The sequence below is a fragment of the Gopherus evgoodei genome, chromosome 24 (genome assembly GCF_007399415.2).
Source record: "Gopherus evgoodei ecotype Sinaloan lineage chromosome 24, rGopEvg1_v1.p, whole genome shotgun sequence".
Lineage (NCBI taxonomy): Eukaryota > Metazoa > Chordata > Testudines > Testudinidae > Gopherus > Gopherus evgoodei.
The window spans coordinates 1,325,235-1,353,068 of record NC_044345.1 but is presented as its reverse complement, the minus strand read 5'-3'; the positions used below and the strand labels follow the sequence as shown (position 1 = coordinate 1,353,068).

The 27,834-nt window shown below is 51.4% G+C and overlaps 1 protein-coding gene across 3 annotated transcripts in view; it reads right to left on the bottom strand.

Moving 5' to 3' along the window:
* Positions 1 to 1,854: 1,854 nt before the first annotated feature.
* Positions 1,855 to 27,834, bottom strand: part of KCNN3 (potassium calcium-activated channel subfamily N member 3) — a 71,843-nt gene continuing 45,863 nt past the window's right edge. The window contains exons 2-6 of one of the 3 annotated variants that reach the window (XM_030541969.1): positions 21,185 to 21,326; positions 13,476 to 13,586; positions 7,213 to 7,340; positions 6,861 to 6,930; positions 1,855 to 4,000 (exon numbers count right to left, since the gene is read on the bottom strand). In XM_030541969.1, coding sequence (XP_030397829.1) covers positions 3,704 to 4,000; positions 6,861 to 6,930; positions 7,213 to 7,340; positions 13,476 to 13,586; positions 21,185 to 21,326 — 748 coding nt within the window. In that variant the 3' untranslated portion in view covers positions 1,855 to 3,703. Of the gene's footprint in view, positions 4,001 to 6,860; positions 6,931 to 7,212; positions 7,341 to 13,475; positions 13,587 to 14,377; positions 14,407 to 14,510; positions 14,622 to 21,184; positions 21,327 to 27,834 lie in introns of those variants that run through there. The other 2 variants (XM_030541972.1, XM_030541973.1) reach the window with 2 other exon arrangements.

Genomic DNA, 27,834 nt, shown 5'->3' with positions numbered 1-27,834 from the left:
ACTTTTCCAGACAGTTATGCCTGTAGAAAAATTCTCATACGCTACGTATGATATTGAAGCTTTCACTGCCTGTGCTTCATTCCTCACAAAAGCTTTGCATCTGTTAGCGATTTGGCATTTTCCAGTCTCATCTCATTCAGTAGGATTTACCAAAATTGATTATTAGGCACAAGTTCCAAGTTTCCTGTTGGTGATACTGATCCTTTGCAACCAATACTCCCTTTAGTGATCTAAAACTTGAGGATATATTTTTCTGTCTCTTTCCAGTACTTATATCACAGCTTCAGTGTAAGATGCTGTTGTTTAGTCCTATGTGAACCACCAGAGATGAAGACCTGTGTATTTTATAACGCTATTTAGCATTTATAGAGCCTTTCTCACCCCTAGACCTGAAAACACATTACAAAGATGGATAAGCGTTGTCCTCACCATCTTACAGGAGAGGAAATGGAGGCAGAGAGATGGGAAGTGACTTGCCCAAGGTCACACGGTGAGTCTGTGGCAGAGCCAGGACTAGAACTCAGGGCTCCTGACTCCCAGTCGAGTGACCTAACCACTGGCCTTCATGGTATTTGAAAGGGGGAGCAGATGGCTACCGTAGCTAGAATATCTCCTCCTGGCCAGACTGGAGGGATACTGGCAGTGATGTTAGCGTAGCCGTCTCTCCTCTCTAAATACTGCAGTTAGGGCTGGGAAGGAGGGGGAGCACAGCTCAAACGATGGCAGTGGAAATGGATGCACTCCGGAAGTAGGAGAAAGGCCTGATGGCTATGACTGGGAGGGTGACAGGCCAAGCAATGGTGTGGCTATAAACCGAAAATCTCTCCCACCACGGAAAGGGGTGTACCTGAGCCCTGACTCCCCAGCACCCCACACCACGATGGGCTTTGAGAGCTGATGGTGATTATTGAATGCTGTTGTATGGAGGGAAAAGCCTGCAATTTCTCAAGATGGTGACAGAGGTTCTGGGTGAGGAGTACCATGGCTATTGGCACAGGAAACCCTCTGAGGGTATGTCTACACTACAAAATTAGGTCAATTTTATAGAAGTCGATTTTTAGAAATCGATTTTATACAGTCAATTGCGTATGTCCACACTAAACGCATTGCTGGGTTGCGGCTGATGGAAAGGTGTCCATGGTGCCCTTGTTCCTGCTGGCATGGGGCTGTGTAACATCCTGCCTTGCCTCTGCAGTACTTCTTTGGAGGGTGTATAATTTCCCTCCTGAACTCGGTCAGTTGTGTTTATGGAGGCTCATTTTGCTCCTGCATTACCAACGAGGTTACTCAGACCTCTGTGGTAGCAGGGCATTATTAGCAGAACTCTCTTGGTATTTCTGCCGCAATATGCAGCAGAGCAATACCGCTGTGCCACCAGTGTTAGCACCGGTGGGAAGAAGGAGTATTCCTCTCTCCAACTAGTGATGGTTTTCTAAGAAACTTTCAGTATAGGGTTTGAGGCGCACAACACCTACCAGCGGCAGCAAGGAGAGTTTTGCATGTAAACCCCTCTGCTGATGATAGATCCCTGCCTAGGTACCTATGGAATCCCGTGTTCCTTATGGAAGTGAAAGAGTTACAGAGGAGAAGCTTCCAGGTTAAGTATGCCTGGAGTAACACAGTGACTTTCAGTACAATTAGAAGACACCGCTGGGTGATGTGTAATTAATATCACAGAGTAATTACATGGTTACTTCATCCGTTTAAAAATATATAAATATCCTCTGCTGAGTTTTCATTGAGAGCAGCCAACACCATCCCCGGAGTTCTAAGAAAGCAAGCCAACGCCTTGCGGCTGCCCGCAAGACTCTGAACAAAGACCAGACAAGGCATTAAAACAACAAAGGCAGGAGCTGGGGCTGAACAAAGAGTTTTTAAAGAAGTGAAAATGTCAGAGGGAGAAGGGAACATTTTAGTTCCCAGAGGAAGCTGGGAGGTGTCCAGGCCCATAGTGACAACCAGCAAAGATTAGCCATCTCTCTCTTATGGACTGCCCTCTCCCACAGCCAGTGGCGGGGCTGGTAACTTGCACGTCCATCCCCACTCCTGACCATTGCTGTTGAAGGCAGCTCCCCCAGCAGATGGCCATAAAGGGCAGGATCCTGGGCTGTGGGTATCTGTCTAGCTGCCTGTGAAGCTGTGCATTGCATCATTTACCCCGGGGTGGTTCTGCTGCTAGCTACCAAGACCCAACAGAATCACTGCAATAAATTAGTCTTTTGTTTTAAACTGATGAAGTGTCCTAATCAACATTCTTTTCTGTCTCTCCCGATTCCTACTTCCCATTACAGCAACCTCATGGTTAGGTCACAGCAATGTTTGAGCTAGTAGAATGTCATTGTTGTCAGCCAAGCTGAAGGCAGGGGAGAGAATTTTTAAATTCATGTCACAAGTTAAGACCCTCTCTCTAACTGGCCCTGGGTGTTTCACCTTTCAGTTCTGAAGCCTCTTCAAAGAGTATCTGGATTGGAGAGGTACTGGATTATTTGCTGAGACTATAAATGGTGGCTCTGGTTTGTGGGTGATGCAGGTAATTCAAGATCCACCACAAACCTTTTTCTACTCCTCAGAGGGGTTTTCAGGAGTAATGCAGGGTGCCTCCTTGAAAGCCCTGCAGTGCAGTGACCCTCGCTCCAGTCAAACAGGACTGGATGCAGCTCCAGGAGGAACCATCTGGTTCCATTCCACAAAGCCCTCCCTGACCATTGGCTGAATGCATTGCTTCTGCAACCCTCGCTGCCCCGCCTTCTCAGGGTGCTTGGAACTCAGATGCCTCGCATGGTTTCACTGGAGTGGCAGTGCATTTTTAAACAATCCATGTTGGATTGACTTGCAGTGTGTTTCATCAGGGCCTCATCATACATCTCCCTGTATCCGCCCTGTAATGCAATAAACACCCCCACGAAGCCAGCATGCCCCAGATGCCGTGCCCAGCACCTGAATGCTGAGCTCCAGCACGTTGGCTTCAGGCAGAAAATGGATTCACTCCTCTAAAGAGACTCAGAATAAAGCGAATGAAGCACCCTCCTCTAGCTGGAAATGTGTGTATGTGGCAGTGTTTTGGCAGGGGGTGGGGTGGCAAATGGGCCTCTGAGCTCAGAGCCTGTGCAAGAAGGCGAGATATTGGCAGTTCCCCGGTAGGGCTGTGGGAGATGCAGGAGGCAAAGGGATAGCAGTCTTGGCAAACTAATTGTCCTCCTCCCGCACTCTTCCTTGGCAAGACACTTAACGAACAGGGCTGGGAGAATGGGGACGAAGGAAGGCCCTGGAGATAAGCAGCCCCTTTGCCCATGGCTCACAGCCCGCGCTGTGGAGTACTCTCCCTCTGGTGCAGCTCCGTTGCTTCAGTGCTTCGGACATTTTTTTTTCTTTTCCCTATTTGAAGACCTGAGATTGAGTGTGGATTTCTGTCCTCCACCAAACACTGCAGCAAGGGCCTTGCCAGAGGCTTCCCCTCACATCCGCTTCCTTCTCATCGCATGTAGAGGCACCAAAACAGAGACTGGATTTCTGGTTCCAAGGCATTGTTGAACTCCGAGGGCTCTGAGCTAACCTCGGCGTTAGTTCGGTCGTGCTTTCAGCATTGGCTTGGCCTGGATGTTTCTGGCGGCCAGAGGGCCGGAAGAAAGTTGACTTGACTCTGAAGACCCACAAGTAGCTCTTCTTGTCTGTCTTCGTAGGGCTTGGGGGCTCAGTCTGCAATTCAGCAGCTGCTTGAACTGGTGTAAGGGGTTGGGAAGGAGGTGGAGCTGACCCCAATCGGACTGTCAGACAGGGGTGTCTGGGGGGTGCCCCCTGCCATACTGATGCCACGAGCCTCCATAACAGCTGTGAGGAGCTGCTGCTGCTGATGGCGCAGGGTTTCGGCGATGAGCAGGGGAAGAGAGTTGAAGCTAGTGGTTAGCTGCTCCAGTTTGGACTCTAGGCTGCCAATCTGCTTCTCCAAGTCCTCACTCCGGTCATTGAGCTCTGTGATCAGGTCATACATAACGTTCTGCATCTGGGGGACAAAGAAGACATCACTGGGATTAGCGCAGAGGACACTAACAGCCAGAACAAGTGGGAGGTAAAAGCCCTGTTTACAGCTGAGCTGGCACAGCTGACAAAGGCCTGCAAGCATGGGGCAGCAGCCGGCAGGATGTTGCATATGAAAGACCTGCCCTGTCTCTCTTGGAGATCAGAAATATTGGGGGAGAACCTCTTGGGTTGCATTTCTGATGGGCTGGGGAGAGCAACAAGCTGGCTAAGCCTGGAATGAAGCCTCAGAGGCCGAGAGTTCTGTACTGGGACTAAGAAGAAAACATTTCACCCTGTGAAAGCTAAGTGGCAAATGCTGGATGTTTACTCTCTGTCCCACCGAGCTGTTGGCTGTAGAAACCTTGAAAATACATCTTGTTGGCAGATCCTGCGAAAATTAAGGACAGAATGTTCTCCCAGCTGAGCAGCCCCTAACCAGCTAATGGCCAAAAATTAAGAAATTAAAACTGGCTGCTGTCTTTTGGGAACGCTTGGAATCATCAGAGTCAGAGCATGTAGGACTAGATCTAAACAACAATGCTGCTTCGCACTCAGGTAGCACCTTCCATGGAAAGATCTCAAAGCGCTTCACAACAGTAGGTGTTGTCTAAGGCCCCTAGAGGGGAACTGATTTGTTCAGGGTCACACGCTGAGGCAGTAGCAAAGTTGGACTTGCCCCTGCTCTAACCAATAGGCAAGACAGCCTCTCTGGAATCTGGCAAGTGGGAATACCAGCTCTTTTGGAAATTACAGAGTCTTCCATCACATTTGGTCCTTTTTGCTGGGGGTTTGACTCTCGGTGTGCACACATACAACCTCAGTGAATGGATTTCTGCACACCTCCACCTTGTGATTCTGATGCTGTTCACAAAATAGAGCTGGGAACAAACAAACACAGGTTGCTAAAAGGGGAGAAGAAAGAAGAGAGGGAAAATGACAGCCAGGAGGTGAAAGTTTGATTAGAGGGAGTTAGGGTATAGTTGCACCTAGCTAAACCAATCCTTGTAACCAACGGAGCAGTGTGTGAACCGTGAAGCCTTTTCACATGGATACCGGGAAGAGGGAAATCTCCATTCAGAGACTGAACTTCCAGTGCTACAGAGCAAATTGCAACACAAGTGCTGAGCCGATTAGTGAAGCTGTCTCCTCAAGGCACAAGCATATTTTCCGAATCAAGAGAGAAGTCTTTAAAATGAATCAATGACCCGTTAAAAGAAAAGCCTGGTACAGGATTTTGCTATAACGAGTTTATTCCTTTACCAGGTTTTTACCAGAGAGATGCTATGCTCTTCTAATTTGTTGCCTGGTGACTGAATGCCGGGGGAAGCCTGGACAGAGATGAAAGATGTGAGACTTCTGGCTGGTCCAGAGCATCCCAGTAAGAAAGACATCGATCAGCAGAACATCAGAGATCACCTCTCGGTTGCAAGGTGCACATGCTGGCAACAGCTGGAACCGTCTGATTAAACTCTTTTCTGGCAGGACTAGGCTTGATTGTGTCAGATACTTAGATTTATTTACTGGCGGTGCAAGCAGCCTGTGCAGTGTCGCCTCCAGCTAATGCTCTGCAGCTTGTTCTGTGTTACGATCCAGCTGCACGCTGCTGAAATGATTAAACGTGATCCTCATCCTCAGCTATGCCTATCACCCCCACAGGCATTTGCATGTGTTCTGCCTCCACCTCTAGCCCTTCATCTTCTGCACTGTGAGCCCTGGAGGCCATGAAGACATCACCTGTGTTTGTACAATACCGAGTACAACAAGGTCCCCATCCCGACTGGGGCCTTTGGGCACACCCATAACACAGTAACAACGAACAGAAGAGGGACCTTCTTGCTGGGTTGGGCCGGATCTTCCTTTGGGTTTAGGCTACACTGCTGGGTGGGTAGTTCCTGAATTGCTCATGGCTAATTTGGGACACTGATATTTGCATCATAAGGATAATCCCCATCAGGGATCTACTGTCTTAGCCCATCTCTGCAGAAAAGACAAGCCATCGCATTGACAGCAACCCAGCTTCTATTTGTCCGGGAGGGGAAGCACAAGCTGCTCCCTAAATTAAATCTTTTCAGCAGGACACTGCACATGAAAACTGAGCTCTTAGTCTGGCTCTCCAACTAGGTTTCCTTCTGCTACGAAATCTAACTTGGGATCGAGAGGAGAGTAACCAGAAATAATGTCCTCCTAGCATCTGAACCCTGCCGACGGAGCAGCTGGGCGTTCCAGGCCTGGGAGCTTTTAGCTCTTGCAGTTCTTTGAAGATATGGACATTGTGACGCTGCTGCAGCTCCACTGATATTCTATCTCTGGGATGAGCCCCTGTCTGCAGGGGTGAGAATTTACCAGAATTTTGTCTTCAAATGAAGAGCATCTTTGGTTAATGTTTTATGCTGTCATTCTCAACAGGACCTGAGCGAGTCCGGCTGCTGCTGGTTTTCAGTGGGAATTGAGCACCGCTCTGCCTAAAGCCCCTTTGAGAAGCCTGACATTAAAAGACTGATCCCAGATCCTGCTTTGCTGTGTGCTGGTTGCGAAGGGAACTGGCACACCCCATCGATGCCAGCTGCTCCCATTCCAGAGATGAGGCACAATACTATTGTACCTATCCAACTCCAGCCTGTTAGAATCTACACTGCCCCAATCTCCCAGTGCAGTAATAGCTACAAACCGGCCCTATCCCTGGCTGCAGGGTATCAGTAATACTCCCAACTGTCATTTCCAGATGCCTAGAGTTTGACCTTTTGTCTCCTGCGTTCAGCCAGCGCCGACTGACTGATTATACAGTAAATGTCGATGAAAGGCTTGCAGCCCTGTCGGCCTCGGAGAGAACTTCAGAGACTTGCCTTGGAAAGATCAACCAGTGTGTTGGCCTGGTCACTCAGCTTCCTCTGCTCCATCTTCACACTGCGCAGCCTGTGGAAGAAGAAAATGCTGATACAGCCATGTCCTTTTTCCGTGTGCTGGTCCCTCTAGCCGCATTAACTGCTCTGGAAACCCAGCTGGGATTAGCCACACACAGCACATGGGTCACAAGAGACAAGCATATTCATAATGGCATCTGGCAAGGAAACGGAAAATTGCTCAGATTTTCTTCTCTACGAACTGAGCTGGAACATCGAGGTCTGGACCATGTTGGTCATTCTCCCTCCCACCCCACTGTTCTTCTGGTCGCCATTTGGAGTGGATTCCACTTACTGGTGAATGGCTTGAAGGAACTTTCTCTGATGCTTCCTGACTTTGGCATGATCAATCTTCTTTAACAGCTTTGTGTGTTTGTAGATAAGCCACGTTTCCCGAAGGACGTTGGCTGCAGCATTCTTGATCTGCAAGACAAAAGTGGAGACCCAGCTGCAGGTTAGTTCCTCCTCCTGGCTCAGAGAGCATATGGGATGCAGTATCTTGTATGTTAGGCCTGGGGCAATGGTTTGGATTGGTCTGTACTGGTCCTGCAAGCTGCTAAGCACCCTCCCCTCCCATTAAAGTCAGTCAGAACTGAGGGCACTCGGCACTTTACAGCACAGCTTGGCACTTGGCAGGGTCGTGCCCTTGCTCACGAGAGTGACCGGTAAGAAAGAGGGTTGGTGGCAAATGGGCAGATCTGAGGAGACATGGGATGAGTGGGCGCCTCCTTATGCTGACAGGGTGCTTTGCTGGGCACTTTGAAGGCGAGGCAGGAGTGGATTGGGGACCAAGCTGCAGTGTTCTTGTTTGGGTTCCCACACACTCCCTAGCCTGCCCCTCAGTTTTTACCTTGTGCCTAAATGTGCAACCGTCTACCCTGTGCTGAGCAGGACCACGTTCTTCATGGAACCAGTTCCAGGCCATCCCCACATGCCACTGAGAGTCCCTGGCAGCTAAATTCCCTCTAAGCTGTGTGGGCGTACAGTAGGCTATCAAGAGGCACGCAGGCGTGAGAGGCACCTCTCTCCCAGACCCAGAGCTGCAGCAGCCAGTGAGAGACTACAAGAGAGAGCTGGGGGAAGTCCTCTCTCCCCACCGCAGCCCAGAGGCAGCCTGGACACCAAACCCCTCATCTCCAGCCCCACCCCAGAGCCCGCCCCCCCAGCCAGAGCCCTCCCCCACCCACACCCCAATCATGTTCCCCAGCCCTGAGCCCCCTGCCACACTGTGAACCCCTTGGCCCCACCCCCACCACACGTCACCTCCATTTTGGTGCATATAACAAAATTCATTCCCCACATGGATGTAAAAAATTAGAGGGAACCTTGCCTGGCAGATATTTACTCCTGCCCCGAGAGGACATGGATTCTGTACTGGCCGCCGGTGTGAACATGCCTCACATGCAGAGAGGAATCCACCCCCAGTGCCAGCTGCCCCTTCCCCACGGTAGCCAAAGCACTGTAACAGCTGTTTCACACAGGGGTCGGTTTGGTTACACTGGAAATGGGGACAGCACCACAGCAATTTCCTGTACTTATCCCCAATGATTAAAGCCAGAGCTTTTCCCCTTTGCAGCCCCCTCTCCATGCTATAAAGCCACATACTCCTGCTGACGGCATTCCCATGTGCTGGCCTGGAAACGGCTGATATCACTCAGTGCACCCCCAATCTGAGACAGACCAACAGGATCCAGACGGCTAGGGACCAAGTTTTCATTTAAACACAGACATCTTGAGTAATTAGTGGAAAGAGCAGGGGGAAGTGTTCCTTGGTCACAGGCAAGCCAAGCTGATTTGTAATTAGCTGTTACCTTTTGGGTTTTTGCATGTTTTGCTCTGTGTCAGGAGTTTAAGCACAGATACCCACTGCTCAGACATTTCCAAAAGCTTTGCAGATTGCTACGATGCTGGGGCAGGAGAACAAAGAGAGATTGTGAGTACCAGGGGGAATTTTTATACACAACCTTGTGAGAGTAACCAACAGCCCGGGAGGCTCAGGTCCTCTGTCTACAGAACTGGCAGTGCAAGTGAAAGCTTCCTCCAGTCTCTTGTGCTAGTGCATCGCCGCCGCTTGGAGGCACTGACTGTGGGGCAGCAGTCTTCATGGCTCACTCTGTCTTTGGCCTTGCTGCTGAGACTGCCAACCAGCCAACTGTTTGCTTTTGTTACGGACACTTGTCCACTAGGGACTTGACTGAGACCCCCCCAGCAGCCGTCAGATGTTAGCGACTCTCAGCCACGTGCGTCCCAGGTTTACTTGTCTCCAGGAGCAGGTCACACCTGAACACAGGTGCTGGCGAGAGAATGAACCACAGCTCTCCTCTTTCTACCACCCCCAAGTACTGCACTTCCCATACACGGGTTTATAATTAAATTTCACATTAGGCTGGTGGTTGTGCCCAGAGTAATCAAATCCAAGTATTTCTCGAATCGGGACTCCACATGCTCTCGTCTTGGCTAGGCTGGGCTGTCAGGTGTGGGAAAACCAGATCCTCCGCCTGTGAACACACATGCACAAACCACAGGGCAACACGGACATCACTGAATTTATTAACCCCCTTGCTGGTGGCTCGGTCTGAGAGAGTCTGTGCAGGAACCTGGCTTGAAGAGTCTGCTGTTAAACTGCAGCTTTGGTGCTTGCTTTGAAATGAATTGGCCACAGTCCACTTGGCACAAAGCCAGCATGTCAATAGCGGTGGGAGGAGGAGGAGGAACAGGTTTGCTTTTTGTATCGCTTATGTCACCATAAACGCCACTGTGGCTGTGGGCTCCCTGCAAAGCAGGCACGCCACATTTCCTGCCCAACACCCCTTCCCCGGCCTCCTTGGCAGCTTGCTCTTCACAAGACATTCCTCCCCTGGCAGAGACTCAAGCTCAGAATGGGCATCCTGCAGAAACGAATGTCTCTTCGCAGTGACACGGGCTGGACCCCGTGACCCAACAGGAGTGATGGAAAGGAGGAACGTGCAGATTTCCTGAGAAAGGAGTGAGGCACCAGAATCTCCCCAAGGTCCCTGGATATTCTGTGGGGTACAAAAATTTTATCCCGAAACTTCTCGGGGGCTCTTAGTTTTCCACCAGATTTTCCACTTGGATTTTATCTGTAGCTGCCTTTGATTTCTATACATGAGGGCTGGGGAATGGGGCAGAGAGCGGGTAACATGGGGTGTTGCTCTAGTGAGGAGAATGGAGAGACCAGAAAAGAAGCTGTAAGGAGGGTGCATAGACAATTAGGCTTCCTCCGTTTTCCTTCCAAACATCACTTCAAGGGTTTTTTGCTTTATAACAGAATCCCGGTTTTATCACCAAAAGGGACCAATCCACTGCATGGTCCTTGGAAAAATACATCCCACATCAATCTACCGGCTTATTTTTTCACCATGTTTTAAAATCCCTTAAAAATGAGCACAGAGGAAGCTAGTTTTGTTCTTCTGACTGCCCCAATTCCCTGGCTATGAAGACGATCATTTCAGTTCTCTGCTGCTTATGGGAGGTATCTGGTTTTGCTCCTAGATTTCTCCCTCTCTTCAGCAGGAGGGCACTGCATCGCACTCAAGATTTGTGTAATGTTCTTCATCTCTGGCAGTTTCAATTCAATTCCCTGCCCGTGATCACAATCTCCTTTACTGCAAAGTCTCCACAGGATCCAGACACATTTGAAAATTGAGTTTCCAAGTTGTGACGCTGAGCCAGTCCAAAGTCACATACCTACCTCTGCTTCACTGCCATCTCACTCATACAAAAAATTGCTGGCGCCACTCACATTTGAAATGACATTAAGTACAGTCACCACAGGGTATAAAGTGATTATACACTGCCAGAGTTCTAGTGCAGTTCCATGGCTAGGCTGCAGAGACTGGGTCCTCACTGATTTCTTCCCCTCTGAGAAAGTCTCTCATTCATGCTGGTGAAATCCAGGCTTAGGGTTTTGTCTGTACTCACAACGCTGTACTGGTGCAGCTGCGCCTCTGCAGAGCTTGGTGGAGACACTATCTACCTCCACCTCCCCGAGAGGCAGCAGCTGGGTGCACCGGGGGTGAGGTGGTATAATTACCTTGCTCAGGGGTGTGGATTTTCCATAGTTACATAGTAACTCGGCTAAAGTCAGAGGAGTTGCACTAGTGCCACACTGGTGTAAGTGGAAAGATTAGCTCAGGATGCTTCGCATGGATCATCCGCTCTGACTCATGAAAAGTTAATCGACCAAATTCAACCCTAGTGTAAGCAATTCCCTTTGCTTCAGCTGAGCTGCACCTATTTATACAAGTGTGAACCTGAATACTCACGGCGAGAGGTGTAACTGCACTAACTCCATCCTCTCTTCGTGGAGCGGCTCCCTGGCTAGACTCCCCTACATCTGTCAGAACCTACTGCTACCTGCTGCGCTCCAGGCTGGCTTGGTCTATGCATCATTCTAGCTCAACACGAGAGCTCATCTGGATGCTCCTGAAGAAAATGGAAAATGGCTTTAAGAATGAATGCCCCCGGACAGAGGTGTGAGTGGGACTCTGTGAGCACTAGCCCATGATTAACAAGGTCACTTTACCTCCTGTTTTGCCTCTGGAAGGTTCCATGAGGGCAGCGTCACAGAAATCCCTGCACTGCCCTGAGTGGGAAACGCTTCTGGCTCTGCAGCTTTCCCTCCAGCCCTTTTTGGGAGCAGATACTGGAAATCAGAGACATGGGGCCAAATTCTATGCTGATGTAAATGGATGAAATTCCACTGAAGTCAACAGAGCTGCACCCATTTATACCAACTGAGAAGTTAGTCCAAAATGTGGTAAGCCCTGGATTTGATGTTCTCTTGAATCCCTCTGCTGGCCAGCCCACCCAGTATGGCTCTAAATAGCACAATATCTTGTTCACTTGGAACTAATTCTTTAGGAGACTTTTCCACTGCTCCTACAGCAAAGGCAGAATAAGTCCTATCACAGGATTTGAAACTTACAGTAAACAAACAAAACTACATTTTATAATGAATGTATCATGATCTCTATTTGTATTGTGGATTCCTTTGCCTAGTACACAGTGGGTACCATCCCAGCATAAAGAATGAATCGTAACTGGGCGGGCAGCTGTCTGAAATACTGGCCCTGCTGCTGAAGTGCAGAGGACCTCGGAGTGATCATTAGGCCCTGCCCAGCTGGGACCCAAAGCATGTAAACAAGCCCTGTGCCTCCAGTCAGCATAGGCCTGCCCTGGAGAGATGAGGAGGAGGATCCCCTTCGGAGAGGGGAAAGGTAGCCTGTCTCCTCCTAGGATAAGGCACTTCCTCTGCTTGGCTGCACAGTTGGGCTTTCCAGATTTTCCTAAATCCCTTGTAAACGAGAGACTTTTGGAGCAGATTGAGAGAGAGCTGGTGTTACTTGCTCATTACAGACTTGACAGCTCCTCTTCCAAGCCTGCATAGCATTCAGACCATGTACGGATTATACAATTTATTTTCTATTATGCTACAGCAGTTGCCGTGCCACTGTAGCGTGAAGTAGGCTGTACTTTTTGTAACAACAGCAGAGGAATATGTCCCTGAACTTTCCTTTTGACCTCTGTGTATTCTCCTAAAAAAACCAAATACAAAAACGCCCTCTGCCAACACAATTTATAGTCAAAACAAAGCAGCTCAACTCTCATGAATAATTCCCCAGTGAAACGGGGCTGCAGGGACAACTGGGCATGCATTGCTATGACACCACAATACAAGTCACTCCATGCTTAATTCAGGCTGCAGAGAATTAAAGCAGAGCTCAGTTTCTAATGAAGCTCCCAATGAGCGGCAGCCTGACAGAGACCTGTTGAGCACAGCAGGGCTTTGACACTAGCAGGGCTTTGACACTGGTGGTGCTCGTGTTTCAGGAGCCTTCCTGGGAAGAATATTCATGATCTTTCATGCAGACAGGAGTGTTGGGAAAACTTGTCACAAAAGCTGTCCTTAAAGAAACAGCTCCTGACCTGTTCAGGTGCTCCACTGCTTTGTGATGGACACATCTCTGCCTGGCCTACAGGAGCGTTTTCCCCTTTGAGTGCTGTCTCTGCACCAGGGCACCAGCTCAGTGATCTTTTGCGCTCTGCCCCAGAGAGGAGACTTTGGTTTTTCATTTTAATAGCCACTTCCATAAGGAAATGAGGAAAATTACCTGGAGTGACCAAGGGGGGAAATGATTTAGAGAAGGGCACTTTGGAGAGGAAAACGTTCCTGCAGAAATGTGAGGAAACAGACACACTGCAGCATTCCATGATATTTTTCTGTCAGGGCTCAAGAAAAGCTTATAGTGCAAATGGCCAGCGCCCCCCTTCAGCCAGCATTGTTGATGCTTGAGGAGTTTCTGGGCACATGCAAGTTTTCTCCTCCCAGATCAATGTCCCGTCTCACTGTGATGTCACAGTCTAGTTTACAAGATGAGAACTGTCAGGCCAGACTCTCAGCAGGCCTAAAGCAGCATAGTTCCATTGAGATCAAAGTGGATTTACACCAGCTGGCTTAAGGCTTCCTGCTGTTCCATTTGGGGATTTTTACCCCAACCAGCTGTGACAGACACCCCACTGCCTGGAGCACCTTACCCGCTTCGTCAGCTGAGTGTCCATCATGAAGTTGTGCACATGCTTCTCGGCTTTGGTGAGTTCCAGTTTCCTGGCCACCACGGCCACCACCAGGGCGGTGCAGCCAGCCCCCTGCCGTGGGAAAAGCAAGGGGAGGAGAGAGAAGGCAAAGAGTTAATCCTGGAGCAGGGAGAAGCCCCCTCCGACTTCCAAATGCCACTTGCCTTCCCGCAGAGAGACACTTGGGATGAAACCTTGCAGTGATGGTGCTTTGCATGGCCACAGCCCCATCCACCTGAGGCTGTCCCAGCCATTTACATACATTAATTGCACTTCACCCCCCACCTCCTTGTGCAGCAGGGCATATATTTAATTACTCCATGGGGTCAGCTGCCCACAGTGCTGGACACGTGTCCTTGAGCGGCTGTTTGTGTAATTAATGGACCACGCTGCTGGTTGGCAGGGGGTCATCAGGAAACCGTTGCCCTCTCCTGACCTTCCCAAGACACTCAGAAGCTGCACTCAATACTCCAGCTCGGCTGGTGCAGTGGCATAGAGCCCCCGAGCTAAGGAGCTGGCCCACTGCTTTTAGGAGAAAATCATCAGGACTAGGGTGCATTCCTGGCTCCTGAGGAAGTCTGTTGTGTGGGTTAGAGTGGGGATTGGAGAGGGGGGAGTCAGGACTCCTGGGTTCTATTCCCAGCTCTGGAAAGGAGCATGGGCTAGTCATCAGCCCCCGGGGAACTGGGCGTCAAGACTCCTGGGTTCTGTTCCCAGCTCTAGGTGGGAGCGTAGGGTCACAACTAAGACAGGGGGACTAGGAGCCAGGACTCCTGGGCTCCATTCACTGCTGTGGGAAGATTGTTAATGCAGGCAACCGGGACTCCTGAGTTTCTTACCCTGACTCACTGTGTGACCTTGGCAGCATATTCCTTCCCCTCAGTTTCCCCATCTGTGAAATGGGAATAATGACACTTACTGGCCCGACTAAACCCTTTGTTATTTAAAAAATAGCTTCCTTTATGAGAGTCATGAAGGAAGCCCTTTGTGTGTCACCTGTATGAGGCTGCAGGGCCACGTGGCTGGGAAGAGGATGGATCAAACACCCCAGCAGGTTTGCAGGCGCGCTCTCTCGCTCTCTCTCAATCTCTGTTTTCTCTCATGGAGCTTCAGGAAAAAAAACAAAAACCTGCCTATGCTTTTGGCACAGCTGAAGCTGACACCTTTCCTTGGCTCTTCCTAAGTGATTCCTTTCGAAAAGGCTGCTGACACCCTGCACGTTGGTCAGCTACCCACTTTTACTACAGTGAGGCCCGGCACAGAAATGAGATCATGTGAATCACTGTCTCTGTCTCGTCCTCCCTCCCCTCTTCTCCCTCTCCCTAAACGGTGACAGCTGGTAGCTCCTTTTTACCAAGCAGTTACAGTAGGAACTGTGCCCATTCGAGTCGGGATATGTTCCATTTGGCAAATGGAGAGCCCAGTTGGTAGCTATTATCTCCTGGACAGATTTGGCTGTAAAAGTAAAAGGTGCCAACCTGAAAGCGAATCTGTGCATGTGTGAGAGAGAGAGTGAGAGTGCCTGCCTGAGTCTCCCTGAGTGCGAATGAGCCCGCCTCCCCTGTGCTGCCTGGCAGAGACCGTGACCTTAGGGAGTGACCTTTCATTCATTAAAGATCATTAACAAACATCCCGGTCTGAGCTGAATCCTGCAGTTCTCCTGGAAGGCTCCGTACGTACGCTTCTCATTCCCTCCGTTCCCTTGGAGTGGAAGTTCTTCTGGTTCGCCCAGTCTAGCTTGGGATTGGACATCTGTCCTTGGCTGTGAGGTTAGCGCAGGGCCAGTTCACTGCTGCAAGCGATTTTTGCTATTGCTCATCTCTTCTGCCATGCCCATCATGGTGGTGTCTGAGCTCTGCAGACCCACCCTGGATCTAACACCAGGCTGATGTCTTTTACAGAGTGCACGTCCAAACGTTGCAGATATGCCAGGCATCCGTGCCTGGGGACTACCTGCCTTCGTTTCTCCAGACAGGACTTTCCATCAGATGGAGGGGGTGGGGTTTTGGGCCATGCCTCAGGTTCACAATAACCCCTGGCTTCTCTTTCAGAGCTTGGGGGGACAAGTGCAGCTTCTGGCCTCCATCCCTCTGAAAATCAGGCCACAGACTCGCTGGAACCCGCTGGGAGGACTCAGCCTTCACCTGGAAGTGATGGAGGCGCTGTCCGTTCTCCATGGACCTGGCATGATTCGTAAGCCCCTGGGTCACTGGGGAAACATTTCCTTCCTTCCCTGGCTGTTGTGCAGTTAATTCTCACCCTGCACCCGAAAGTGCCTGGACTCTGTGATGCTGTGTGCATTAGCCTGGGACCTGCTGAGATGCTGGTCAGAATAGGGAGCAGGGGGATATCCACACCTCTTACATTTTCATTCTCTTCCCCTTTCCTCTTCCGAACAGACAGCGAACTAAACCTATGACCTTGCTGAGAGCTGAGTGCAATCACCTCCATTTTACAGATGGGGAAACTGAGGCAGGGAGCGAGGCTGGACTCACCCAAGGGCATTCAGGGAGTCGCTGTTAGCCCGAGGATTAGAACTCCGGGGCGCCTGGCTCCCAGCAGGTGCTCTTTCCGCTAGAGATAACATAATCTCTCTACTCCTCCAAGGAAACAGCTCACCGATGGGGAAATGGAGGGTCTCTCCCCTGTTGTTCAGGAGTATGTCTACACTGAGTTTTAAAACCTGGGGCAGCAAGTCTCAGAGCCTGGCTCTACAGACTTGGTCATGGAGCTCACGCCTGGCACTAGGAACAAGTGTTCAGACTTGGGCTGGAGCTCGGGCTGGAGCTCAGGACAATTTCTCTGAGCCGGCACTCCAGCCTGAGCAGTAATGGCTGCACCGGTGTGTTTGGCACCCTAGCACAAGCCGCACAGCCCGAGTAGGTAGAGTCAGGCTCGGAGGCGCAGCTGGCGTTTGGTAATCCATGGGCTGTGTTGATAGGTGTTCCACGGAGTAGAATGGCTGGGGTTGCACTGGAGGGCTCCTTGTGGTTCATGAGCCCCTGGGGCTTAAAGAACAGCAGGCCAGACTGTGATAGGCAGCATAGGTGGGTCCCCTATGTAATTCACAGCACATTTAACCACGCTGGAGGGCGCTGTACAATCCTCTGGGTACTCAGGTCCCCCCTGTTCTGGGACAAAGCGTGCTAAAATCAAATTAGGCCATTGGGTGCCTGGGACAAACTCTCCTCTTTGAGATGATGGGGGGAGACAGCCAGCTTAACTCCCTCATCATCAGGGTGGCTCTGAGCAGGCAGGGTCCCTGACGCCCGGCTCGCTGTATGCTTAGCCTCACTCACACCTAAGCCTGACCCTTGTTGCTTCTGTTCAGCTGGGGAGCAAAGATGCTGCTTGCTCTCCTCCACCGCGGCTGGCTGAGCAGAGGGGCTGATCTGTCAGCTGTGGCAGGCGCTAACAGACTCCTTTTCTGGCTGTTTGCTGGAAAGTGTCACACTCCTCCCGTTTGGCTGGTGTTACCGTGGCAGCAGCCAGATAAAGTACTTTCCCAGGCTAGCGAGTGAATGCCTCCCAGGGGAGCTGCATTAATAGGGTCTGAGTGCACTGGCACTGCACAATAGCAGCAGGAGCTCACCATGGAGGCAGGACTAAAACCCAGACACGAAGGAGTAGTTTCTGGCATGTTGAAAATTATCCTTCTTGAGAGTCCAGCAAGCCTGGGATTCTAGGGGCAGGAGAAGGAGGGGGAACCAGTTGCTCTCATAGAACTTGGAAAATCTGTGACCTGGTCGGCCAGTGGAGCAAATTCATGCCCCTGTAGTTGGCATGGTCCCACCGGACGTGCCAGCCAGCGGCTGGCTCCCGCAGCATTGCTCCAGCCTGATGCACTAGATCCCGCTGTGCCCAACCTTAGTCCCACTCAGTAGCTAGGAGGAGCAGCAGATGCAGCCCATAAAGGAGAGGGTCTTGCAAGGGAGGCAGGCAAGTCCGGGCAGCACAGTGGAGAGAAGCAGAGTGATGACGGAAGAGGAACCCGTGGAATGAAACGGGGCTAGGCTTGGAAATACCTGATGCTGTGTGTACTAGGAAACGTGTTAGGGGAGCAAGCTGAGGCCTGGTCTATCACTGAAATGTCGGCTGCCCTACCTCTGTGAAAAACCCACACCCCTGAGAGCTGCCGTTCAGCCAACCTGAGCCCCCATGGAGCTGCTGCGAGCTCGCCAGAAGGATTCTTCCATTGCCCAAGCTATGGCCTCCTTGAGAGCTGGATTAAATACAGCAACAGGAAAACTCCCTTTGTCGCTGTCATGAGGGTCTACACTACACACAGCACTGGAGTGGCTGCAGTGTAGACACAGTGTAAGCCTGTCTCTCTGGAGTTCCCAACTGATGTTCTGGCCTTTGTGCACCTCCTGTGAGTGCAGGCTGAGCGCCCACCCAAGGCAGCATGGGTAGCGTGGACCATCCCTCGATGCGGAGGACCTGCCCCCAGGGCTGTGGACCACTTAAACCCCAAAGGTGTAAGCAGGCTTAATTGGTGCACAGGCCTCATGCAGCTACTCAACACAGATAGATTTCTACCTAGATTTCTGCGCACCCCACAGTGGTTGCTGGGATCTCTCCTGATGATAGAAAGGAAGAGTAGAGAGAAGACACGCCACTATCCCCAGCACCCAATGATTGGGGAGGGAAGACTGGGCCAGATCCTGAGCGATGGCAATTTACACCAGTTGAGGACCTAGTATTGTCTATTGACTGGAGAAGCAGAGACCCACACAGCAGTTCCAGTGCTGTCTCCTGGTGGATGTGGTGGCATTTGCCTGGTGACAGCGTGTCAGTACACAATAGCGCTCAGTCAAGATCATGTTGCATCATGGCCCAAACAGTGCAGCACAGCACCAGGACCTCCCACACAGACAATTTTGTGCATCTTCATTCAATAACGACCCATCCATCTCTCTGGCTAGTCAAGGCTGCACACCTCCATCTTCAAGTGCCTCTCAGCTTCTGCTTCAGGCTGGCTTCCATGGGACATCTCCAGCTGGAGAACGCTAGAAGCTGGAATGTATCAAGAGGATTTTGGAGAGGGGACCTGGTATCTCTCACTCAGCCCTGGGAGAACTGACTCCATAGCTTAGTTTATGGAACAAAAACAAAATGAAATATTAATGAAGAGGTGAAAATGACAAATGGAATGAGGGGGTGTGGAGACTTCACAGCTGGCTTCTTGTCTCTTCCAAGGATTCCTTACAACAGCTGGAGTAGCTCCAATGTGATTGAAACCAGCTCGCACTTAGCGTTTTAGGATGGAATCTAGTCCCCACAAGTACACTAGGGATGCTCACCATCTCTGTTCACTGTTCTGACAAACAGCTCTAGGAACCAAGCACTAGCCTGCTCCAGATATTGGCTTGTCCTGGAGATATCCCTACCTGTGATGGGGGTTGGTCACCCCAGCCTCCTGTACCGAATCCACCCATCTTCTGTTGGCCTGGAAGTGCAGAGTCTGCTTTGCTTCTCTCTCAGAGTGAGATCGAGAGACGCTTCTCTGCAGGCAATGTCATTGCGCTGGGGGAATCGGCCCCAGTTCTCCCTCCTGCTCACTCTGGTACTGCAGCCTAGAGCTGACAGAGCCTCTGGAGGCCACTGGCTGGACACCACGCTGTTGGGTGCTTTCAAAATGCCTAGCCAGAGAGGCAAGTGGTGTGATGCTGTGAGGCAGCTGCCATAGCGTCTCCTACTGAAATGCAGAGGAGCTCCAAGTGTCTGCTGTGGTAGGTGAAATTCCCTGGTAGGCAGCAGTCACAGCGCTCTGACCCCTGCTTAGTGGCTAATCACCGCACAGTTACTCGGGAACTCTGCAAGATGCCTGTTATTAAACCTGGTCACAGCACACACTAGGCCTCCATGTTCACCATGGTAACCAAATGGGGAGGTTGCCTTTAACTAATTAGTGTAATCATCACGGGGAGCCTGGCATAGGAAGGGTGTGGCCGGGGAGGGAGGAGAGAGAAATGACTCAGCAAGAGAGAGATTCCTTGATGCAGAGGGTGCCCATGAGGACTAGCGCCTGCATGGGAAACCCCACAGAGCTGTTGGCCTGAAGAGGGGCTAAGGAGCAGAGTTCCCTGCATCCAAGTGTACGTGAAAGAGGAACAGGCCTTGGCTAGTGATATAAATGGCTGTGGGACTCAGACACCGGCTGTAAAACAGTGGGTAGCCATGACTGGTTAGTTTAGCTTAAGGAAAACGGGGAGCATTATTGCATTCAAAGCGAGGATCCTAGTGTATAATACACAGCGAGAGTCGCCCATTGTAGGCTGCTGAGGAGTGAGGTAGCTGGAAAAGTTTGCTGTACCAGGTGATGTTTCAGTCCACTAATAAAACTATTCTCCCCGCTCCCTTTATTCTGCACCAGTCTCCCAGTAACATGTAGCATTGCGAGGCAGCTCTGCACACTGAGGAAGAGGCCCGCTTTCCACAGCTTTTCTTGAGCATGGCTGCAGGAGCTGGGAGGATTTGATAGTCAGTAAGTCAGTGAGACAATCCAGGACAGTCAGTCAGATGGGCTGCAGCTCAGTGTGGGGAGAGAAAGGCAGATGCTTGTAAAAACCAGTGGCTGAGAGGTTGGCCTGTCTGGGACAGCTGCCAAACCCCACTGCTGGGCACTGATTGAGGGATACTTCTGTCACACAGACCAGGGTCTCTGTGGAGCTGCTCTGATGAGATCAGAAAACTTCTGTCACACAGCACTGCTCAGCAGCCTGTACTCAGCGGCAGCTGGGTCTTTGCCAGCCCTGTACTTGTTCTAAAGACTCACCTGTGCCCACTGTATATCCCGGCTCAGCCTGCGTGGTTTGGCGTTATTTGCCTGCTTAGTGGGCAGCTCTCACTGCTCCACTGAGGGTTGGCAACCACTGCTGTAGCCCAGTATTGCTGAGACACTCTACACACTACAGCCTTCCCACCCAGCGCAGCGCTGCGCATCCGCTGGCTACAGAACTGGGCCCACGGTACTTTGCAGGCTTTTCAGGTATCCACACAGACACACGCCCTCCAAAGTTGTGTGTCAAGATCTGGAAAACACCTGTAAGATCCTGTCTAAGTGTCATTCGTGCCTCAGACAAAGGACATGTCGGATCCACGGAAGCCCAACGCAGTGATCCAGAGACCGGAGTGAGTGCCAGCCTGCCCGGGAGGCCTCCCATTCCTCCCATTGTCTCGGTGCATGCAGTGGTTCAGATTAAGGCTGTGAGTTTTGCTTACTACTGATGAGGGTTTGACCTCCCCAGCTCCCAGCATCCTGATTGCTCACAGCCTTGCCAATTTTCAGCAGCAGAGCAAAAACTGTGAAGTCTTGCTCATAGACAAACTAGCTGAGAAGCCCCCAACCAGTGGGGAAGGAAGGGGGCTCTGTAAAATACCCCAACCAAAACCTGCCTTGTCTTGCTTCCCAAGCTGTAGCCCTGGGTTAGACCCTGGGAGGGGAATCAGTGGAGTCCTAATGGAGCCCGATCCAGTCCTTGACTGAAGAGCCTCAAGGAGTGTGTTCTAAACGGGAAGGAAACCGAGGCAGGATCTCCACGGCTCAGTATAGGAAGGCCCCAGTGGGTGGGTGTGAGGGGCAATCTGCTGGCCCCGGCTCGCCGAAGCTTTACTCTGGATTGTGTACTTTCCTCTCCTGGGCCGCTCCCTTGAGAAAACACTCTTACCATGATGCCGGTGAGGAGGCAGACGCCTTTCCCACAGTATGTGTGAGGCACCATGTCACCATAGCCAATGGAGAGGAACGTGATGGAGATGAGCCACATGGCACCCAGGAAGTTGCTGGTCACATCCTGCTGATCGTGGTACCTGCCAAGGAGACGCACACCTCAGTGTAGCAGGAGAGGACAGGAAACCAGTCATCTCACACAACTCTCCTCCCGCACCCGGGTGTCTCTGCCAGGTCAGATAATGGTGCTCATGGAAATAGGGCCTTGGCTATCCTTCCTAGTCCCCAGTGTCAGAAGGCAGCTGCAGAAGACACCAAGCAACCACTTGTCTTGTTCCTGCACAACCCAGCCCTGCAAAACCGACAGGTCAAAAGGGCATTTTCAGTGACCTCAGGCTGGATATTTGCAACCCTGCCTCCGTTTGGCCTCAGGACCACAGCTTAGAACCATGCACTGCTAAAGCAGCTGGTCTTAAAAAATTACTTGTGGCAAGATTATGGAATCAGATAAGCGCACACCCCTCCCAGGACATAATTAACCTTGGGCTGAAAGTCTCTGGACCATATTGCAAAATAGGGAATAAATATTAATAAAGCAACAGAATGTTCCCCAGCAGCAGCAATTTCACAATTTCCTCCTAAGAAAACCCCCCATGTGCCCCCCCCCCGACAGCAAAGACTCAGCAGAAAGACTGGTTTGCTTTTAGTCAGTGTTGCAGTCACATTTCAGCGAAATACCCTCCAGCTCCATCTGCACTGCGGTCATGCTGCTGGGCAGGGTTGTCTGTTTGATGGGGAAACAGATGTGACTGAATGGAGAGGTGAGAGGCAGGCTGAGAGCTGCTGCTGCTCCGTTCCCACCAGCTGCTCAGCCTGTCAATGTTCCTCATGAACTTTCCATTTACATTTGAACTCACAGCACAATGTTGTCTCCTGCAAACTCATTATCACCACCTCCCTGCGAGTGATGGAGACCTCATGAGAACAGATTCCTTCCCCTCCTGACAGAACTGAAATGCACCTGCGCTGGTTTACATCTTTGATAACTTTGAACAGGATTCCCTACTTGGGCTCAAGCTGGCATGGAGACTGTCCACAGTATGGATGTTTGACAGCAATGGCAGCTCGCCTCCTGCTTTTCAAAAGGAGTGTGCATGTGAAACTGGCCCTGGATTATGGGTTTAGCATGCACATGCCCCCTGCGAACAACGAGCACAAACTAACAGAGTGTGCTGGCAATTTCAACTCCTTTCTGTGGCTTTACACATCATTCTGAACTTCTCTGGTTAGCAGCTCAGTCTCCAGGCAAGAGGCTTGTAAAACAACCTGGAAGGAGCAGAGGACGTTAGTATCAACCCAATAGTAATGTATTTTTCCTGACTTCTGTTACTACACCTACACACGTGCACACCCATCACTGACTGAGGTTAGGGAGACTAGAGACCCAGCGTCACATTAACCAATGCCCCCTGCTCTGCTCCCACCTTCTCCTGGCTCTTTCCCTGGCTGACCCCCAGGAAAGGGGGTCAGGTTCCACTGCAGGAAAACTTATGCCCAATCCTCCAAAGACTTGTGAATGCGCTTTACTCAAAGCATGTGAGGATTCAGCGGCACTCCTAGCCTTAGCGAGTAACTCCAGGGAAACCTTGCAATGTTTCCATTGCCATGTTCCGTCTTTTGGAACATGCAAAACACTGAATTCTGGTCCATTTCCTGTCCCTGACAAGATCAACAAACTCTCTGGCTGGCCCCACAGCCTCAGCTGCTTTTCTTCCTGTTCCTGTGCAGCACCAAGGCCTGCTCTTCTGGCCCCCACCTCTGCAGGCGAGCTTTGTCAAGGGCCTCTGCTCAGTTCAGGCCAGTCCAGACCATCTCCTCGGCAGTAATTGAGCTGTAACCTGGGGAAGATGAACTGGAACCACATGGCTGGCTTGGACGGCGTGTCCCAGCGGTGATGCGTCAGCGCACACAGCAATGGACTCTGGTCTTTTTCCCCGGCGGCAGGTCCAGGACACCTCACCCCTTCAGATAAGCTAGCTAGGTTTAAGATGAAGCTTGACAAGTTCCTGAACAACACTCTATGAGGGGCTGCCTGTGACAGCAGGGAGCTGGACTCCATGACCCAGATGCTCCCTTCCAGACCTATGTTCCAACTGCTCAACTACCCAGAAGCTCTAAGTAGCGAGGAGCGGCCTGGGCTGCTGACCTCATGGGGCTTCGCACTGTCATGCCAGACGGCACCCCCAGCCTCTTGCTGCTCTGCCCCAGAAGGGCGCACGAACCAGCTGCCCAATTCCCCCAGTCCGAGCAGTGCGGACGAACTCCTAGCAAAGGACTCCAAACCCAGAGCTCTCCAGCAGAGGGCAGGTGGCTGGGATGTAAGCACTCCTGGAGAGTTTTAAAGAGGAGATGCACTGGCATTGGTTGGCGGGTGGCAGAGGGCATAGCCCAATGTGCCGTTACCGTGATTGCTTTCTGTACAGGTGCAATGGTAGTCGAGACTGGACGCCACTTCCAACAAGCAGCAGCAAGCTTGTGTATACGGAGCCTCTCAGAGGTACCCAGCCTTGTCATGCAGTTCCCAATGGCCTGGTTTCCAGACGTGATGAGAACCACAGCTCCTGTGTCTTCAAGACCCAGCCATGACTCCCTGGTTTCCTTTGACTCTTCACCATCTGCTTCCTGTGTACAAGATGTTTATTTCCAGCCCCTTTGGAGAAGAGGGGATCAGATGCTTGATGGGGTGCTAGGCTGGATCGGCCAAGGCCCAATTGCTTCTCAGGGGCAGGTTTCTCTCAGCTTCCTTGTGAAATCATTAAGGGAAAACAGATGGAGTTTTTGGCAATTTCCTCCATATCAATTTGTCCAAGTTTCTCAGCTCAGAACTCTCTGGATTGTTTTATTATTATTTTTATTTCCCTGAGTCTCCTGTATCTGGAGACGCTAATGAAATATGCAAGCATAAAAATATGTTGACAAGAATCTGTTTAATATCACATTCCCCACCCCAGTATTAGCAGAGAGAGAGGTCTAGTGGTTAGAGCAGGGGACTGGGAGTCAAGATTCCCAGCTGCTGTTCCCAGCTCTTGGTGGAGTGTGTGACCTAGTGGTTAGAGCAGGAGACTGGGGGTCCCGACTCCTGGTTTCTTTTGCCAGCGCTGCCACTTGGGGAAGACACTGGGTCTCAGTTCCCACAAAAGGGGATGATGATATTTGGCCTCCCACAGGGATTAATGTTTACCCGCAGCGCTCTGGGATCGGAGATGGAGAACACTATTGAAGTGCAAATTAGGAACAGGCCTGTTTGTTTTCTGTATGGGTGAGAGGCTGCTGGTGTATGTAACAGCGCTAGAGTCAGTTCAGTTCCCTTCAGCATGGGGCATGGGTTGCTTGCTGGTGGATTCTCTGCAGCTTGAGGTCTTCAAACCAATTTTGAGCATTTCAATAACTCAGTCCTGGGTTAGGGGTTGTTATAGAAGTGGAGGGGTAGGGTTCTGTGGCCTGCCTTGTGCAGGAGGTCAGACTAGATGATCATATTGGTCCCTTCTGACCTATGAGTCTATGAGTCTATGAGCCCTAAAGCAGAGGGTCAGAGGCAAAAAATGCCTGCTTTGGAAAAGACCAGACTTCCCCTCTCGGTTCCAGACTCCGAGTTGCAGTAACGAAGCTGTTCAGGAGTGAGAGAGACCACAATTCATTGGCTAGCCCAGTGCTACGGAGGCAGCCCAACGCAGGGCTCTGAGGGCAAGTCTCGGGAGTATTGTGGAGGCCGAATGCTCCCTCCGCCCTCGGAGAAGGGAGTGCCTTGCATCATCGGGATAGCCCTGGCTGATGCAGAGTGGCACTGACAGGCTGTAGCGGAGGGGAGCTGTGTTCAGCCCTCCTCCCTCAAGGAAAGATCACCAAGATGCAGGGTCCCTGGGAGAAGGAGGTAGGAAAAACCTCCATGCCCTGAATGCTGGGAGAGATGAGGCAGAGTTCTCAGATGATGCTGGGGGCTTCATTTGATAAACCTCATTTCCTGAGCTTGCCTGTAGCTCAGTGTCCCTCTCCCCGGTGGGACAGGAGCTGTTCTGAAAAGCACCGGAGAATGCTGACTCCCACTGGGCCGGCCAGCTATCTGGGAAGTCACATGATGCAGTGTGGCTGACCGGGAAACCAAAGGATGTGGGAAGCCTCCTGCGCTGATGGGAGGTGCTGAAAACAGCCTCACAACTTTTTATCTAAGTTAAAGACCATCTCCCAGCACAACATGAAGACAACTGTGCCCTTTGCGACCCACCTGGGGACAGGCTAGAAAAACCAGCCAGGCTCCCCACAAGTACACAGCTGCACTCTCTGGGAACCTGGAGACGGGATACTGTAGGGACCCAGTGCCTAGCTAGAGGCTATAAGATGTCAGAAAGGCATGTCCCGGAGGCCCCAGCACTAAACAAAACAAGCTTCTCTCTTGCCATAGTCTGTCTCAGATTCATTGATTCCAAAGCCAGGAGGGACCACTGTGATCATGTAATCTGATCTCCCATGTAACACTTCCCAGACTTCATTCCTCCTTGAACTAGCGCACGGCCTTTAGAAAAACCAAGCCAAGGCAGTCCAGGGACACTGCACGGAACCAGGGGCAGCAGAAAGACCCAGCCCCCCACCCCTTCCCGGGCTGTGTTTGCAAAGGCAGACGGAGGTCACCGTTGAACCATGCCCAGTGAGGAGATCTCCATGCCATCTATTCACCTCCCTTTCTCTGCACAACCAGTTCCATGGGACCAGTGTGCAGCTGTGCCAGACTGGGCGCTCATCTTGCTTTATCACAAAAGCTAAGTGTGTAGCTGTTGCACATGAGACTCCAGGTAAACCCAGGAGCTGCAAAAAGTAGTGTCGTTAGTTCAGTAGGTGGCGCGCTTTCCCCCGAGTCAGTTCCAGCTAAGGCCAGGCTGTCTGTAAAACGCTTTCCCATCTTTCTGGATAAAAGATGCTATATAAAGAGAAGGTGGTAGTAGGATCTTGTACCCTTGGAAAGAAACCCAGCAGCACACAGTCCTACCCTCTAGAGTCAGCATGCCAACAGCGGAGCCGTAAGCCCTGAAAACCCTTAACCTGAGCGAGGGGGAACAATTAGTAGCAGAGTACTCGAGGAGTCCTGGGCTGGAGGAAGCAAGCAGAGTGCCATCACCCATGCAGCCTGGCAGCTCCGCATCACTCCAGCACAGAGCAGTGCGTCTGCTCAACTCCAGACACAGCCATGGATAGCGAGATGTTACTACAGCGAGGGGTGGAGGTGGACTCAGGAATCTCAGCTCTGTTTGAGGTGATTGCCAATACCATGCTACTCCAGCCTCGCTCTCCACAATGCATTTAAACCATTCCTCTGCTGCATGCACATAGCCTCTCGCAGGCAGATTTTCACTTGGTGGGTTACGTCTTTCTCTGCTAACCAGTCAGCAGGGTGTTCCTCCCCCTGGAAAAGTACTTCCCCATCATCAGGCAGCTGTATGCCTCTGATAAAGGGCTTGGAGCTGTCGTCTGCCTGCCACAAGCAGGACGTGAACGGAAGAGCCTGGCTGATGAGAACAGTTTGGGGGGGTTCAGAGGGAAAAGGGTTAGGGACAGGCCAACATACCAAAGTTTTTTTCTTTTTTCCCAAAAAGCACTTTTGAGCAGATGAAGCTTGTCCAGCCGGATCGCTGGCATGCACTGCCATGCGAAAGCTGCGAGAGCGGCTGCAGGACCACGCTCACGCCAAAGGCTCAGACCAGAGCATTCATTTCCACCACCCGCCTTCCCCTGAACAAGCAAAGCCAAGTGATGCTGCTGCTGGGAGCAAACTCTCCCAGGCTACTTGGCTTCCTCTCAGCTTTCCTTGCCATTGCTTTCCCGCAGTGCAGGGCCAGTCCCTACCAAGCCAAGCCTCTGGGACTGTGTGTTCCTTCCAAGGGAGCTGACAGCTGTTCTAAGCTCAGCCTCCTCCACACATCTGCCTTCTCAGCCCAGTTTGGAAGTGGAGTATCCTAGTCCAAGGATGCATGTTACTACTGCTAGGCAATGCCCACAGCGAGCGAGCGAGTGACAGGTTTGGGTAGGTGTCCTGGGAGAGGAGGGGAGGGGAGTGACCACGAGGGAGAAGTGGGCAAACGGAGGGGTTGAGGCTGGCAGTGGTGATGGAGCAGAGCTGGCTTGGGGAGGCTGAGCTAAGAGACAAGGGTGACAAGGGCACCAAACACAGCTGCAGCTAGGTCTGTGGCAGGTGGGTGAATGAAGGTAATGCAGTCCCATCTGGAGAGCTCCCAGCCGTGCTCAGAGGGAGCACTTCACGCTCTGCTGAGTGGCCTGCGGCAATTACCCAGCTGCTGCTGCTCACTGGGAACTGCCCCTGGAGCGGCACTGATGCCTTTTTCCACAAGCCAGAATGGGTGTGGGGCCCATGATAGTCCAATAGCCCCAGAATCATCCCCCGCGCCCGGGAATGCGGTGGAAGAAGCTGTAGCTGGGGGAGCTGTGCTGCAGGCTACCTGGCTCCAAGCAGCTCAATGGGTAGGAACTTTCTGGAAGGTAAAGAAATGGGACAGGGGAGGGGTCACTGTGCTCAGCACACCAGGGATAATTGTTCTGATGGGGGCAAAATGTGGCCCCCTCAGTGGGGGAGCCGGCAAC